The sequence below is a fragment of the Alternaria viburni genome (genome assembly GCF_023758015.1).
Source record: "Alternaria viburni strain BMP 2772 chromosome Unknown scaffold_24, whole genome shotgun sequence".
Lineage (NCBI taxonomy): Eukaryota > Fungi > Ascomycota > Dothideomycetes > Pleosporales > Pleosporaceae > Alternaria > Alternaria viburni.
This window is the reverse complement of record NW_026055793.1, coordinates 425684-441459: the sequence shown is the minus strand read 5'-3', so window position 1 is coordinate 441459 and position 15776 is coordinate 425684. Positions and strand designations below refer to the sequence as shown.

Below are 15776 nucleotides of genomic sequence, written 5' to 3'. Positions count from 1 at the left end.
CCGCCTAACTCACAAACCCTCCTGCCCTTCCCTTTCATAAAAGCACCTAGCTCACCATAGCCTGCAGTAAATCCCTCTCCCCATATCACCACTCCCTCTTACAGCGAGCCTACCGATACCGTGCGCATTCCAAGCTAGCCATCCTACCGCAGGACTCCCGGGACGAGATAGCAAACCATGAGGAGAACGGCAAGGTTCGGCAGGAGGACAACGAGGGCGGTCTTGACTTTCTGCATGATGATCGCGTTTGAGTTGCCGTCGACGTGCGCTTGGACAGCGATAGTAGCAAGGATTGTTATGATGATTGCGATGAATGCTGAGAGCAGGTCGGTGAACGTTGCTGGCATATTGGGCAAGGGATTTCTGTGAAGATGGATACGCCTGACTTGGCTGTGTGATGGAAAAGTGACTTCGTGGTGATGGTTGGAAAGAAAATAAGCGACACGGGCGCATACTCTTATATCTGCGTTCTGGGTGTAGGGTTTGCTTCAATGTGTTTTTGTTTATGACAACGTTGTCTAAAACCTGGGTTGGAACTTTCCATTATTACCCATCTCTTTGAGGAGCAAAACCCAATACGCCAGAAGCGTGTAGTCGCTAGACTTGTACCGTTTCCCGTGTCATAATCACATCCATCTTGTCCATCACCTTACATAGGCAAATTCCAAATAAAATCCAACGTCCCATCATCAAACCCCTGAAACCCCCCCTGCAGCCCCCCATCCAGTCCAAACGGCGCCATAGCCGGATCAAAAGGCAACGCCAACCAATCGTCGTCTGGCATATCGGGCATAAGCCCCGTTACATTCTCCGCTAAGCTGGACAAACTAGACTGGCCCGCGTTGTGGTTATTCAGGAAAGCCATGCCTTCTGTTGCGGAGGCGGAGGCGGCGTGTGAGGTGTTGTGGGACGTGTTATGTGGTGTGGATGTTGCGCGCGAGGGCAGGCGGGGTGGACGTGAGGACACGACGAAGGATTCGCGGAGACGGGCGACGTGCAGGTCGAGGAGGGTGGCGTAGCGGGATGCGAGGTGCATGTCGTCGAGGGTACCTAAGATGCCGTGTTAGTGAACGAAGACCGAAGTGTGCGTTCTCGAAAGGGTAGACTTACTCGCCCTCAGAGCTCTAATCGCCGCATCCAGAATATCCAGACAGCTCTGCAACTTCGCATTCCGGCTTCCCAAACTCAGTCCTTTGATCAGGTAGATCGAGCTGGTCGTTATCCGCAAGAAGATCCTGACAGGCGAGTACCGTAGCGCCCCGGTTTCAGAAAGCTGGCAAACCTTTTGCAAGATCTGACAACTTCCGTCGACGACTTCTTGAATGAAATCGTAATCTCGCGGCTCGAGGTTGAACGGAAGGTTGTCCTCCTGCGGAACATCGGGATCTGTTTCAGCGAGTGTACGCTCAACGACAGCTTGCATGCCAAGCGAATTGGTGTAGATGCGGACATATTGGTATTCGATGTGGAGCATATCGTGGAGGCCGACTTTGAGCTTGCATGGGTCGAGGTACTTCTTCCGCCATGATACGAGCAGTGGCTGGAAGTGTTCGAGCAGCCCAATGTAGCGACCGGTGCGTAGTAAGCTTCGCGTCGTGGCGGTGTTTGGGTAGATGGTGTCTGAGATTGAGCGCGCGAGCTTGGTGAGTTCGACCCAGGCGCTCATGAAGGACTGCCATTGCTCGACCGCACCAGTCGCAGAGTCGACCGGTATCTTCTCCATCAGAGCATGATTAAGACTCTGCGGGATCATCGATGTGCAACCGAGCCTCCATGAGAGCTGTTCGAGCAGAACATATAGTAGCTTCCGAGCTCTGATCCTTCGTAAGATGAGGTACTCCGTTGTAAACTTTGGATAAGAGACTTGGTCCTTGTCGATCCTAGCGTTGTCTTCGAAGAGACCCAGCTCTTGTGCTAGTGACAGCGCGCAGCCCATCAACATCCATGACATACGGTCAGAACGCTTTGCGGGCTCAATCACATCCTCAAGCCATCGGTTGGATGTTACATCTCCTTCCAACAGCTTCGCGCCTTCTTCCGTGGTGTTGTTCGCGCCGATCATGAGCTCGCAGTCCCAGCCATCAGCAGCAGTGGGAAAATGCAGCGCGCGAGGATGCCATTCGGATAGCAACAGAAGCGCCTCTATAGATCCGATGGTCCGACTCTGCGCTTTCGAAGGCTTGACCTGCCCGAGCATGATCTTCATTATGAAGCGCTGGCACTGCTCCCAAAGCCGATCATGCACAAAGTAACCTCTGGATGCGCCGCCTACACCAGGAAGAATGTTGTACCTAGATGAAATCATAAGTATGGTAGTGCACAAGAATGGATCCAGCGCAATCAGCGTGTAGTGATTCTCATGATGAGAGTAAAACTCTCCCAGTATTGGCGACAACGGCGAGCAGTTCTTGAAGAATAGATCAACGTAGGTGACCGCCTCATGCGCGGAGAACCAGCCCATCTGCACGAACCGACACGATGTCCACGTCTTCAGCGTCTCTGGTGACGGCGTCGACATCTGCACCGGCTGCGCTCTGAAGGTATGGAACGGCGACGACGGAACACCCTCATAGCCCGATGGCCCCGACCTAGGAGTCTCATAGGCTTGCGAGCCCGACTGTTCCTGGCTGTCGATAGCATCGCGATGATGCGCAGCTTCAAAAAGCAGATTCAACGCATCGCTCCCACTCGACACCACGGTCCGCATAACCGAATGCGCAAGATCCGGCTGGCTCGACGAGATCCTGCGAAGGTGCCCATGAGGTGACTGAAACTCAGCGCGATTCGTGCCGTTGACATGCGGACTAGTCCCCGGCGTGAAACCATGCGTCGATATGGACGACCTATGAGCTGGCGAGGGCTGCACGTTTGGCGCAGGATTTGACTGAGGGCGATCATGAACAGCCTCGTCGTCTTCCTCGCCCTCGCGCGCCGCTTCCCCCGGTTTACGTCTCTTAACCCAGCTTCTCTCGGAGCGAAACACACACTCGCGCATCTCCCGCTTGCATCGCTGACATGGTGGCTTTAGTTCACCACCATCTGGCCCCGTACCCAGGATGCATTTTGCCTTGCGTTGACGACAGTTGATGCAAGCCTTATATGCACGCTTGAAGTCCTCGGGGTGGGTCCGCTTTTTGCTTGCGGACGCCGAATTGGCATCCTGTTGGCCTGTGCCAGTAGCGGAGTCGTCCATGGTAATGGGATAAAAGTTATAGATGATAGGGTGATACAACGGATGGCGCAGGAATTGGTGGTGGGCGGAAGCCCGGGTATGACTGGGTTTTGCGCCTCGGGTATCGGCGGTCTGGTGGCGGGCTTATTCTGCAGCCACCTGCGCCCTACGAGGTAAGAATGACGGACATTGTCTGCGACGCAGCTTCCATGATGTGTTGAGAAGCCTCGTTCTGTCTTGGTATTTGCGCACGATAGGAAGTTGTTTGTATTGAAGGCCACAGTCGCTGCTGCATTGCGATGGCACTCGTGTAGTGGCCGGCTATTAGTGGGGATATGAGCAAGCATTGGGAAGGTGCAAGCATGCATTCGGTAATCACGATCGATTGTAAATCATTCACCATGAGGTGCTATCGGGAGCTTACTTACTAGGCTGTACCCGTAACGCCGCTTGTCTGCGCCAAAGCAAGTCCTGGTCGATTCTCAGTATCCTCATCTCGTTATTAGCCACAACTCGTCCGATCGCTCGATCTCAGAGGCTTTGATCCGCGCGAGGATGATTCTATAGCAGGTAGGCAGTATTGCTACACCTAGAGAGTGAGGAGGTGTGAGGGCGACATTATGTTAATGTATAGCTAGTGTGTAAGCAGTAGAAATTACCTAGGTAGATAGTTTAGAGTACAATAAAAAAGCAGTTAGAAATTAAAGGTATATTATACGTGCGAGGGCGTTAAAGGGCGCTTAAAGGGCTAAAATACAATACTGTAGTCGCGAGGTGTGCGATGAACGGTTGTATAGTAGCGATGCTACACCTATCGAAATCTCTTCCTACATGGGAACGAGCTTTAGTCATACAGACCTTCTGGAAAAGCGTAACATACTCCTAGCTAAGCGCGCGCTGGCATATAAGCGTACGCAACTTCTATCACCCTGCTTTCCTGCCATTCTCAGCAATCGGAAGTGTCGAATAACCAAAACCCCGACCATCCACCCGCAGAGTCTTGTCCACAACTGGAAGTTCAGACGCGCCACCCGCTTCTTGACCTATACTACAGGCTACCGGGAGATCCGCACCATATCGCGTTATCTGCTCCGCGGTCAAAGCCCTTGCTCTTCGTTTGTACAGCAAAAATATCCCCAGTGCGATAAGACCGACACCGAATATAGCTCCAAGCGCTGCTCCTGCTACAGCGCCAGAGCTCAATCCATTCCCAGGAGAAGGAATAGAGGACATTGATCTTGATGATTGTGTTTCAGTGGCAGTGGGTAGAGTAAGACTTTGGTCACCGGAAGGAATAGGGAACGGTGACTGTGACGCCACTGGTGCAGGATTCGAAGTCCGGAGGCTAGACGTTGAGCTTCTGGCTCCTGTGCTGGTGTTGGATGACACGCTAGTTCTAGTACTAGGCGTATCAGGTACAGCGGTAGCTGGTCGCGGTGGTGTAGGTAGAGGTGCAGTGGTAGCTGGCTGCGGTGGTGTAGAAAGGTCCGAGGGATAAACGCAATCAGCTTGATTAGCCGCATCAGTGACACAGTCCCAGCCTGACGGGCAGCAGAGCAATCCACCGAGCCCACATGGGTTCGCGCAGTCCTGTCTTCTCAGTACATCTTCGGGTACTTCAATCCGTAGCGCTGTGACGGCGGGGCATGCGAGTGAGCCAATCGAGACGAGGAGCTGGAGGAACTGCATTTTGGCGCCGGGGATGGGTCAAGAGAAGGAATTCGAAGTCTTCGTCGGGCGGTCTCGATAGAGATTGATCAAGGCTGAGATGCGCTATCCTGTCTCGAGCTGCATCTTGCATACCTGCTGACTTGGCACCTCAAGGCTGAGGCAAGGCTGAGGAAATGTTCATATTGTGGCGGGGGTATGTGCGAAACGTCTAAGCCTTTGAACACTTGCTCTTTACTCTCCGCACAATTTCCCAAATCACCCGTATCTTATGATATTGTTCCTCTTATACTGTTCTTTTTGTTCCGTCCGCTAACTTCTCCATCACTCAAACCATCAACACCATCGAACAACAACATCAACTCCCACAACACCATACCAAAAACTTTCCACCCTTCCACCCGCCCCTATCGTAGTCGAAGCCCGCGCATCAGACGTAGCAGTCGAACCCGTCGACACCGTTGATTCCGCGCCAGTCGTCGATGCCGAAGACGACGTTCACCTTTCACATTATACACTTCACGGTTAGCTACGTCTTGCCTTATCTCATCTCTTGATTAGCTGCACGGGAAGGCAAGGTAATTATGTGTAGTTGGTTTACGCTCATATCCATATCCCCTTGTAATGTGCTACTGAACTGATCGTATTTAACCAATGCGTTAAATACGATCAGTTTAGTAGCACATCACACGACGACATAAACAAGATACGTACACTTGGTGTATACATTACATTAAAAGGATCTAGGACTCTTAGGTTCGTAATAATACAGTTGACATCCCAGTTTACCACGTTGCCACCAGTCCACACAACCATCATCAAAATCAGCTGACCAGCATGAACAGCCCGAGAGCAGGATACGTCATCTGGAACCAATTCATGTCCAGCCAATTAATCGAATCCACCTGGTAACTAACCCGCTGACCAGCTTCACAAGGAAAGCTAGCGACGTTGTATTGATGAGCAGGCTCGATGAGTTGTGCAACACCGACGAGACTTGAGTTGCCGACACTCTGCATGGAAACGGTATCGGAAACTTGGTTGGCGAGGCGAGATACGCTGATACCACCCGGAGTGCGGATTTGAACGGGTGCTGTTTCGGGTATGGGAAAGGGCGGGGGCATGTGTAGAGCCAAAGTGCAAGTCTTGCCGGCGAACTCAGGACGGATGTCGTAGACGAAGACGGTTGATGTGGTAGGTGATAGCTGAGCAGTGTATCCGTTGCCAATCACCTTGGTAGGGTCGGCCTTATCAATGGGGATGAGCTGGTGTGGATATTCGAATGGTTCTTGAAGAGAGGTAAAGGTTGGTTGCGGTAGGCCTTCGATATTCTCAAGACCAATTCCAGTGGAAGAAGCGGAAAGCGGTGCTGAACTCTGAACTGTGGGAGTTGCACGATCGAAACTGATCACTGGAATGGTGACGATTGTGGGCTGGGATGTCGGAGCATTTACTGAGAGACATTAGCTTCTGACTGATTGGTTTAAGGATTCCTCAGCCCTCTTACTTGACGACCCAATGCCCGATGACATCCCAATACTGCTGCTGCTCGAAAGCTCCTTCCAATGACCATTAGTCCGTGCAACCCCGTACGGGGCAGGAACGGAACAAAGGCAATTGCAAGAAACCGCCAAGAGCGCGGACAAAGTATATAGGAACGACGACAGGATAGGTGACAAGAGGAGCATTGGAAGGTACTAGCTTACCTTGGTGCAAGTGCCCGATCCGCTCTGGCAGCCGGTACCGCAGTGTCCGGCAGTGTTTCCGCACCATCCGTACTGCGAGCAGCAGTTACCGAATGGCGAGCCAGCGCAAGTAGCACCTCCTTGGGATCCGCAAGTACCGTCGGTAGAGACCTTCTTGGACGGGTTGCTGGGTGTGGAACCAGCAGGGCAAGAAAGGTCGAACAAAGGCTTCACCTGCATCAGGTCACCCGCAGGCTTGATGCCGAATGAGGGGACGGGGTTGCCGTACTGGACATCCTGGAGGATGTAGTACCACAGGTTGACGTTGTCTTTGACGAGCTGGCAGGTAACGTCCTCCCAGTAGATGCGGGCATTATCCGCACTGGGCTTACCCTGGTTGAGTGTCTCGCCGCTAACGGGCCATCCGGTCTCGGTAACCCAGACGGGCTTGCCCTTGGCAGCGGCAACAGTCTGGTGGTAGGCGTCGAAGAAGAGCTGGCTGCCGGATCCGACGTTGTTGTTCATAGTGGTCTGGAAGTAGGGGTAGGCGTCCATGCCGATGAAGTCAACGGCCTCGATAACGGGGTTGTTGGTAGCGTTGACGTAGACGGTCCAGGTGTCGACGTGACCGATGGGCTTGCCCTGGAGAGCAGTTCCGCGGATAGCATCACGGGTCTGCTTGATGTAGTTGACGAGCTCCTGGGGCTGAGCACCGGCGCCGGACTTGTTCTCGATACCAGTGGGGGTGACACGGTAGAGATCCTCACTGCCAACGGAGATACCCTCAACGAGGTCAGTGAAGGCAGTGCCGTAACGAGCAATGGCGGCCTTGAGAGCAGTAATCTCGTTGTTGAAGTTGGCCTGACCGGCGGAGGCCCACATGCCAAGGAGGAGACCGGTCTTGGTGTTGATAGCAGCCTGGATGGCTTCAATGACGTCGGTCTGGGTGCCGTGCTGGATCATGGTGTACAGACGGGCGCTGGTCCATCCATTGGTGCCAGGAAGCTGCTTGGCGGCGTTGAATTCATATTCAAAGTCGGCCTGCACCTTGGCCTGGTTGTTGTTGAAGTTGGCGCCATAGTTGAAACCCTTGATGGCAGCGTTGGCCGAGGTCAAGAGGCCTGCAGCGGCGAGGATGGTGGAGGAGACGCGCATGATGTTGGTATTAGGAGGAAGAAGACGATATTAAAAGCGTAGAATGAAGTCTTGAGAAGTGAGAAGGGTGCGAGAGAGCGGCGTGGGCGAGGAATGGTGAGCAGGACGCAGCGAAGTATTTATTCGCCGGTGACGTTTTGCTGGATCTAGACGTCGCTGCCGTCTGAAGGCTATTCATCGGACGTGCATTAGCCGCACGGTCACAGCTAATTAGTGCCTTCTCGAACGAGCAGGCACGCAGGAACGCGGATGCCGGCGGTGATCCCAACCCTGAAGCCTGGTCAAGCAATCTTGGCATGCAGGCTCTTCAACAACAGCCTGTTCAAACCATTCCCAACATTCGCATCCTTCGTATGTTGCTGCTTTCATCGCAGTCGTCGACTGTTGAAGCTCACCAAGCATTCTAGAAGGCCCGATGCGGCAAGACAGGGAACGACCCTTTCGCCCCGTCCTCGCTAATCATTGGCCCATGTGGAGAAGCAATACTCAACGGCCAGACAGCGACGTCAAGCCCCGGTATAGGGTCGTATCCGGATAAAAATAACCCAGCATCGACATCATCCCCGCCGCGGGAGATGAGCTGCACATCTCATGATGTGCGTGCAACATGGCACACGCGGATTTATTGAAAATCGTCGGCATCTGTGTGGCTGTTCAGGTCAATAGTCCCTTCATTAGCACGAGTGCGACGCGCTCATGCGAGTGTATGGTAGACATATGTCTCCGTGTCATCCGTTGGCGTTGCGCACTACCGTGGTTATGAGCTCGTTGTTGACAGTACCGCATGCACCATCCATCATGGTCGCAGGCCGAGATTCCAGAATATGGTGACGTGGATAGCGCTGCTGGTCCGAACTCAGGAGAAACGGTGCCGACGCCAGGCACATTCGATCCGAGCTATGACGCGCATCATCGGCTTCGGATCCGCATATGCGGGAGGCGAGAACTCGAAGTTCAGGCAAAGAAGCGAAGTTGATGTTGGTAAGGTAGAGGATGCGGAGAATTACTCCAGCGGTTTGGTGTCGTGGGAAGCGTTTCGACCCGGCGCTACATGCGCCAATGCTACGATTAGAACGCTAAGCTTTACCCCTACCACAGCTTCGATATGTCAATGGAAGCTTGGTTAATCGATTAGGCACTCGGAGCACTCTGCGATGTCGACGAGTTTGGGAGATAACGGGTGGATATCGTGGCTGTGAGGTCGCTTGCAGATATTCCCGCGTTCTATCGGGATTCTAGCCACGTGCACGGTACCCAACGAGCAACTCCCCGAAATTGTGGACGATATGATTCTGGCATGAGCAGATACCTGCGTTGACGTTACGCGGAGTATCTGCATAGTCAGGTGATTTTACCTGGCTGTACGACTGGTATTCAGACACCTCATCATCTTACCATGAGGCGTGAATTGGCGATATTCTGATAAAGCTGACAGCATGAGTTCGGTCAAGCTGGACTGCGTTGCAGATGAGTCTATCAGATATAGCGCCGCGGCTACATCGAGTAAAGCTCTAAAGCTCAGCAGCATCTGCGTATTACAATTGTGGCACACTATGAGTATTGCCAAAAGGTGCGCAGAATGTGGCAGCAAATCGATCGTTCGAATGCGAGGATGGGCCCGGACATACAGCCCTTTCGTAACGATTGTTCTGACGCAATGTTACTTCGTGACAAAACACGATGAGCTACTTTTTCAGTAGTCTCTCGAAGTTGGTGACAGACAATGTCGCGATCAAGGGCAGTTGATGGATGCGATTGTAGAGCGCAGCCATCGCGTGCTATGTGTCAGCTTTCTGAGACTTACCCAACATTATAATTGTATTCCTTGATGTATCTGGTAGTTGTGTCAAGGAAGTGATAATGCGGAGTTGAGCATCAGATGGGAGTCTTGGCATCCCGCCCTAGCGCGATTGCGCGGTTCATGTTGCCTGTAGCTAGAGCTACAGAAACATCCAAGTCGCCAACACAACTCCGCAACACCTCACCGCCGCCTATACGCCCCCGATCTCGACTTCCCTGTTCGAGACGCACTTGGATATCTCACCGCACCTCTCAACTACACTTCCGCACAAACAGCCGCCATGGTACGCCTCATTGAACCCCGCTGGAGCTCTCGTACTAACATGAGCAGTTCATAGCACGAAGCGAATATGGTAAGCTTCCAGGAGCAATTATACGGTAGAATCTATACTAACTAAACCTCTAGACCGTGGTATCAAGTTCGTCCACCCCGCGCCTCTCACTACAAGCCCGCCCGCTCACAAACTCACAGCACCTTCTCGCCCGAAGGCCGTCTCTTCCAAGTCGAATACTCGCTCGAAGCCATCAAGCTCGGTTCAACAGCAATAGGCGTACGTCCCTACATTCCCCCTCCCCATCACACCGGCAAATCCCCAAACTCACAACACACAGGTCGCAACAGGCGAAGGCGTAATCCTCGGCGTAGAGAAGCGCGTCACCTCGACGCTCCTCGAAACCAGCTCCGTAGAGAAGATTGTCGAAATCGACCGCCACATCGGATGTGCCATGTCGGGACTGCAAGCCGATGCTCGCAGCATGATCGAGCACGCGCGTGTCGAGAGCCAGAACCACGCTTTCAACTACGCCGAGCCACTGCGCGTTGAGAGCTGCACGCAGGCGATATGTGATTTGGCGCTGAGGTTTGGTGAGGGTGCTGAGGGTGAGGAGAGCATCATGAGTCGGCCGTTTGGTGTCGCGCTGCTGATTGCGGGTTATGATGAGGATGGTCCGAGTCTGTATGTCACTCCCATTCCTTCCTTACCACCCGCCTCCGACAACATACAACGAACCTAGCTCTTGAATTACGAATTGAGGAAGCTAACAACCCCAGCTACCACGCCGAACCCTCGGGCACATTCTACCGCTACGACGCCAAAGCCATCGGCTCCGGCTCCGAGGGCGCGCAGGCCGAACTCCAGAACGAATTCCACAAGTCGCTTACGCTCCCCGAGGCCGAGGTGCTCACGCTCAAGACGCTCAAGCAGGTCATGGAGGAGAAGCTGGATAGCAAGAATGTGCAGTTGGCTAGTGTGACCAAGGACAAGGGCTTCAGGATCTACACTGATGAGGAGATGGCTGAGGTTGTTGGAAGGCTGCCGACGAACTAAGTGTTTGATGGGGGAATCAGAGGATGGTTGGGGAAAGTGGTATATGGGACGGCATATGATAGCATCTTGATAGATGTAAGAGTCACGCGAAAATGAAGCAATGACCAAATGTCTTGGAGCTCTGAATGGCGAATCGTCATGCGGATTGAACGAGCTGGTGATGAAGTCTGGCGTTTAATCTGGCCATTGATCGAGACAAGATCTCAGCATAATCCAGAGTGCATGCATCACTACATCACAGCCTTACAATCATCACTTCCAAACCCCATGCTAACAAAGACAAAAGCGGTCTATTTCCCTGTCTGCAAGGCCAATTGTCCCCATATTATACAGTCCAGTCAAGTCCATGCGCCGAACGCTCAGAAAGGGTTATCCTCAGGCGGTATCTCAACCGTGAAGAACTTGTCCAGGATAGGAATCTTCTTCATGATGTCGTCGCGCACCTTGGGGACTTCGGCGAAGAAGAAGAGGGCGAAGAAACCGGCTACACCGCCGAAGCCGGCGGCGAGGCCACCGCTGTGGATGGGGTTAGTGCGTGTTGGATGTATGGAGAGGTGGGTGGGTGGAGGAGAGGAGGAATGGGGGGAGACATACTATTTCGCGGCTTGCTTCAGGGTGAGGCCGTGGTAGTTCTTCGGGATGGTGTATCTGTGGTTGTGTGTTAGCGTCTGGAGCTTCGAGGTTTGCGATGGGCGTAAATCGGGTAGGGCGGCGCGGTGTGGGTTGGGTTGAGTTCTTCCTCCTCTTTTCCATGCGCATCTCGGGCGTATGCGTGGCATCCAATTGCCCATATCGCCGTCCATCGAGGCGTCGCAAGCCACCCTACTCTTCCCACATCTTCCCAACAACCCCAATCCAGTCCCAATCCGCCCGCCACCTATTCCGCGCCCATGTCGATATCGGAAAATACATACTGAGGACCGAAAGGACTCCTGTAAGCCTTGTACGGGCTGCGCATGCTCTATTCCCAATCATTAGCTTCTTCCTTCTTTCGTCATCGCCAAACCAAAAGCCGCCTCCAATTCCCCATTGCTCCGGAAATGACTTACGACAGCAGCAGGCGTCTTGCCGTGGTGGCCGAAGGATGAGACAGACATCTTGGGCGAGTTCGTTGGGGTATAAACGCGGGTGGAAGGGTGAAGTCTGGCGTGATGTCTGGTGAGGTTGTTGCGGCAGAGAAAGCGCGGGAATGCTGGGCTTGGCGGCGCTGGGAAAAGGATGGACGAATCAGGGAGCGCGGGATTTTGCGGGTGGGTGCGTCAGCAGGGTTGGGGAGGACACCAACAGCTCTCCACGCTTTGAGACACACAGCTATTTGTTTCTCTTGAAGATCTTAATGCCTTTCTGATGGCGAGTGGTCTGCGCGGTACTACTGCGAATTGCTCTGGTATCGCGGGACCCTTCACGACACTCACTGGCGGGTGAAAGAGGAAGTCGAAGGCTTTCCTTGTCCTAGTATTTCTCATCCACCAATCTTATTGACATCTCTAGAGATTAAGCTCAAGGTTATACAAGCTTTATTAGTATCCTGCTTGCGTCCAATATTTCATGGCCATTCCATCGGCGCCATTTCTTCCTCATTTGCAATGTCGCTTTCTCACTTTATTAGGCCCTGAGCTCCTTGAAACATTGACCTCGATGGCAGACGTAGAGAGCTACACCTCCAACTGGAAACCGAAGCAAGCGGATTCACTACCACTGGTGAATGGGTAAGGCTTGGCATCACGTCAACACCCAGCAAGAGCGTCTGCCTTGGCCGTTGGGTAGATTATATCACTACAGAGCTTTCGCATTCTCTACACTTTCTACCACTCTTCTTATTACACTTTCTTCGCCCTCAATCAACCAACAAGCGCCTCAACCGTGGACAAATTAGGTAGTCTTACCGTGTCATCTTTCCACCAACACATTTCGCCAACACCATGGCGACACAGAACGGCGATGAGAGCGATTCGTATGACGAATGTGAAGTGCAGCTAGAACGGTTCCCTCGGGCGTCCGAATGGTCGCACACACCCGCTACACGGGCCTTCCACCCCTTCTCCCGCCTTCCTGCAGAACTCCGCGCCAGAGTATGGGCTATCGCGGTACACGACCAGCTAGAAGACCTCGGCATCGCGCATATCGATCTCGAAAATCAAGCCAACATCCATGAGGAGAAAGGCAAAATTATCGCATACACGTTCCGTGGCTACCCTTCGCTCTTCTTCGTCAACCGTGAAGCCCGCTACGAAGCTGCCAAGGTTGACGGAGGTACGTGGTATCCACTGATGGCTGGTGTAGAGATCTACGCAAATCTTGACAAGGAAGAAGTCTTCATCTTCGATTGTTATAAAGGTCCAGGTCTAGAGCTCGCGATTCGTCGGTTTAATGGGGGGAACAAATTGGACTGCAATGGCCGTGGCGTTCATCCTTTAATGCATGTCCATGACTAAGGACAGCACCATGTTGTGGGAGAAAGGAAAGAAACAGGAGATATGGCAAGAGGACTCGGACGACTATTCGGTACGATCTCGTCAGCCTAGTTGTACCTCGATCGCGCGCGGGAGGACGTGTTACAGCCAGAGTGAGGAGATCCATCAACGCGGCCGATACGGTCGAGTATTTTGCCAAGCCTGCTGTTCGAATACGATACCGGTGTTGGAGACGGCGGTGGAACCCTGGGAAAGTATGTAACAAATCGACGATGACCAATATCTCATCATCAGGCAGCGTAATGGAAGCGTCTCCATCACACCTCGACCATACTCATGGATGCGTTCCTAGTGTTCTTTCAAAGCCTTCCAAATTGTTCTTCTTCTATTGCTCGCCCCCATTGTCATTCTTCCAAGTCCCCGCATAATGATGCGTCACCAGCTTCGGCGGCAAAAGTTCTTCTTCTTCCGGTTTATACGTATTCGCCGACGCTGCAAACGACCGACCCGGCATGACCAAGACATCGCCCACCAGCTTCGGCTGCACAAGCTCCATCATATCGCGCGCGTCAACCTCCCTATCAAGTATCTTCCCCAAGCTCGTATAAACACTGCGCGTCAAGCGCCGGGGACCCGTAAAATCAACAACATCCCCCATGACATCCATTGTCGCGTTCTGGATCGGGATGTTGTGCTCCGCCGTCTTGTCTCGCAGTGTTTGAAGGATGTCGTCGATGACCTGCATCATGTGTGGCGATCGTGGTTTGGCCATTATCGTCCAGCTGGCGAATTCGCGGACATACTCGCCGGGCCAGCCTTGATCGAACTCCCATCCTACGACTAGCGAAGCGATGCCCTGGTATGCGGCTGGCACCCATTCGTCCATGGATATGCCTTCTTCGCAGGAGACGTCTAGGTCGGACCAGATTCCGCCTTCATTCCATAGCAAGACATAGCGCAGCATGTCTGCTTTGTAGATAGGGACGGGTAGAGCGAGGTATGCGTCGACGATATCCGGTCGGGATTCCGCGAAGGTCTTACGAACATATTCATCGCCGTCGTCGTCCGTCAAGAAGTGTGCTTGGTAGTCAGGATTGCTATTCACACAGCTATCGGTCCAAGCTCGCGTCTCTTCAGAAAGGCCATTAGGGCCCAACTTGTACCAAATGCGTTTAGGAAATCCGCCGTTTTGCGGTGGTGGCTGCGCTATCGCGGGCGTACCCGGTGCACGGACAGTGAAGTGGTCTTGTATGGAGAGAAAGTGGTAAACCAACGCTAATGTGCATAGCGCGATCAATGTGTAATGATTGAAGACTTTGGGTAGCGACAGTGACATGGTGGGAAAGGCCAACAAAAGGGGAAAGATAAAGAGGAGGGCACGAGATCGCAAAGCGCCACGGAGGGGCGATCCTTATACAAATGGTGGGCGAACGCCGCAGTGAGACCGGTACCTGCAGCTCACAGACTTTAGGGGCGGTTAAACTTCTAATTATTCACGGAGCGCTGGGTGTGGCGCTTAACTTTCTGTTATCACATCTCGCTTGATGTGGCACGGTAGTGCTGATACATGGGTCTGTTGGGGTTGATGATCTAAGATCACGGCTAATGTTGGGGACCCTTTCAACTGTTGGACCCCCGTGCGAACATCTCTCCGCCCCGGAACACGCTCACTTGTACTTCTCGTATTCATACTCTGGTATTTCATGGCTTGCTTCAGTTATCATGCCGGCTGCATCATGTCGACCCTAGGCTGACACCAAAACCGATGAGTACAAAGAAGTTTCATCACGAGGGGCGCATCGTGGCAAGGCGCTGTTGCACCCTACGCCTCTCGCTGCTGGAACAAGAGGAATGAGAGGAGCAGAGTCTAAGCCATGATACTACATGCGATTGCTTCGCACAGTTGCCAGCTCCTGATCTCGTTCAGCGTGTGTTTCTTGTCACTCGCTGTTTACCATCACTCGTTTCACTAATCATCGCTACTGGACTATCAAACTCGCAATCTTCCAGTCTCCAGAGACGAATCAACCCGTCATGGCTACGCTAGCATTCTACGCTTTACTAGCCATACTATCCCCACTTGTATCCAGTCTCGGCATCCAATTCATCAACCCCCCAACCCACGGCACAGACGGCGGCCTCAGCAACCCCCCAACCTACAAGCAAGACTACACCATAAACATCCAATGGTATCCCGGCGACGAAACCGGGCCCTACGACCTGGTCTTGCACCAAGTCAAAACCCTCGGCCAAGACCAGACCGGCGACGGCGAGTTCGTCATGCGTAAGTTCATCCATGCGTAGGAAGAGCCGCTCCGTTCCGTAGCTTCCAAGGTTATTTACAGAAAGAAAAGCTAACATGTGAACACCAGCGAGTATCGTGAATAGAACGAGTTACCTATGGAACGTTAAGACGAATGCGAGGCTGGAAGAATCGACGCTGTTTTTCTTGAGTGTTTTTTCGGTGGATGGGGATTCCGATACTAGTCAGTATTTTAATATTGTGGATGGGTTTATCGCGGGGAGTGGTGCGGAGTCTGAGGCGGTGGGTTCG

The 15776-nt window shown here is 52.9% G+C and overlaps 7 protein-coding genes across 7 annotated transcripts; 3 read left to right on the top strand and 4 right to left on the bottom strand.

The window, feature by feature from the left end:
- Positions 1-143: 143 nt before the first annotated feature.
- Positions 144-3193, bottom strand: J4E79_009369 (uncharacterized protein; the record flags this gene model as incomplete). The annotated part of the gene is made up of 3 exons (XM_049358215.1): positions 144-340; positions 958-1050; positions 1111-3193. The coding sequence occupies 3 exons, from the start codon at positions 3191-3193 to the stop codon at positions 144-146; spliced, it is 2373 nt and encodes a 790-aa protein (XP_049207431.1).
- A 2471-nt stretch (positions 3194-5664) lies between these two features.
- Positions 5665-7680, bottom strand: J4E79_009368 (uncharacterized protein; the record flags this gene model as incomplete). Its single annotated transcript, XM_049358214.1, has 2 exons — positions 5665-6216; positions 6547-7680. 2 exons carry the CDS (start codon positions 7678-7680, stop codon positions 5665-5667), a joined length of 1686 nt encoding a protein of 561 aa, XP_049207430.1.
- Positions 7681-9761: 2081 nt separating this feature from the next.
- Positions 9762-10808, top strand: PUP2 (proteasome component pup2; the record flags this gene model as incomplete). Its single annotated transcript, XM_049358213.1, has 6 exons — positions 9762-9764; positions 9812-9833; positions 9887-9899; positions 9953-10031; positions 10093-10436; positions 10532-10808. 6 exons carry the CDS (start codon positions 9762-9764, stop codon positions 10806-10808), a joined length of 738 nt encoding a protein of 245 aa, XP_049207429.1.
- A 359-nt stretch (positions 10809-11167) lies between these two features.
- Positions 11168-11905, bottom strand: J4E79_009366 (uncharacterized protein; the record flags this gene model as incomplete). Its single annotated transcript, XM_049358212.1, has 4 exons — positions 11168-11324; positions 11403-11456; positions 11723-11769; positions 11858-11905. The coding sequence occupies 4 exons, from the start codon at positions 11903-11905 to the stop codon at positions 11168-11170; spliced, it is 306 nt and encodes a 101-aa protein (XP_049207428.1).
- An 825-nt stretch (positions 11906-12730) lies between these two features.
- On the top strand, positions 12731-13243 carry J4E79_009365 (uncharacterized protein; the record flags this gene model as incomplete). Its single annotated transcript, XM_049358211.1, has 1 exon — positions 12731-13243. The coding sequence occupies one exon, from the start codon at positions 12731-12733 to the stop codon at positions 13241-13243; it is 513 nt and encodes a 170-aa protein (XP_049207427.1).
- A 364-nt stretch (positions 13244-13607) lies between these two features.
- Positions 13608-14558, bottom strand: J4E79_009364 (uncharacterized protein; the record flags this gene model as incomplete). The annotated part of the gene is made up of 1 exon (XM_049358210.1): positions 13608-14558. One exon carries the CDS (start codon positions 14556-14558, stop codon positions 13608-13610), a length of 951 nt encoding a protein of 316 aa, XP_049207426.1.
- A 698-nt stretch (positions 14559-15256) lies between these two features.
- Positions 15257-15526, top strand: J4E79_009363 (uncharacterized protein; the record flags this gene model as incomplete). The annotated part of the gene is made up of 1 exon (XM_049358209.1): positions 15257-15526. One exon carries the CDS (start codon positions 15257-15259, stop codon positions 15524-15526), a length of 270 nt encoding a protein of 89 aa, XP_049207425.1.
- Positions 15527-15776: the final 250 nt, after the last annotated feature.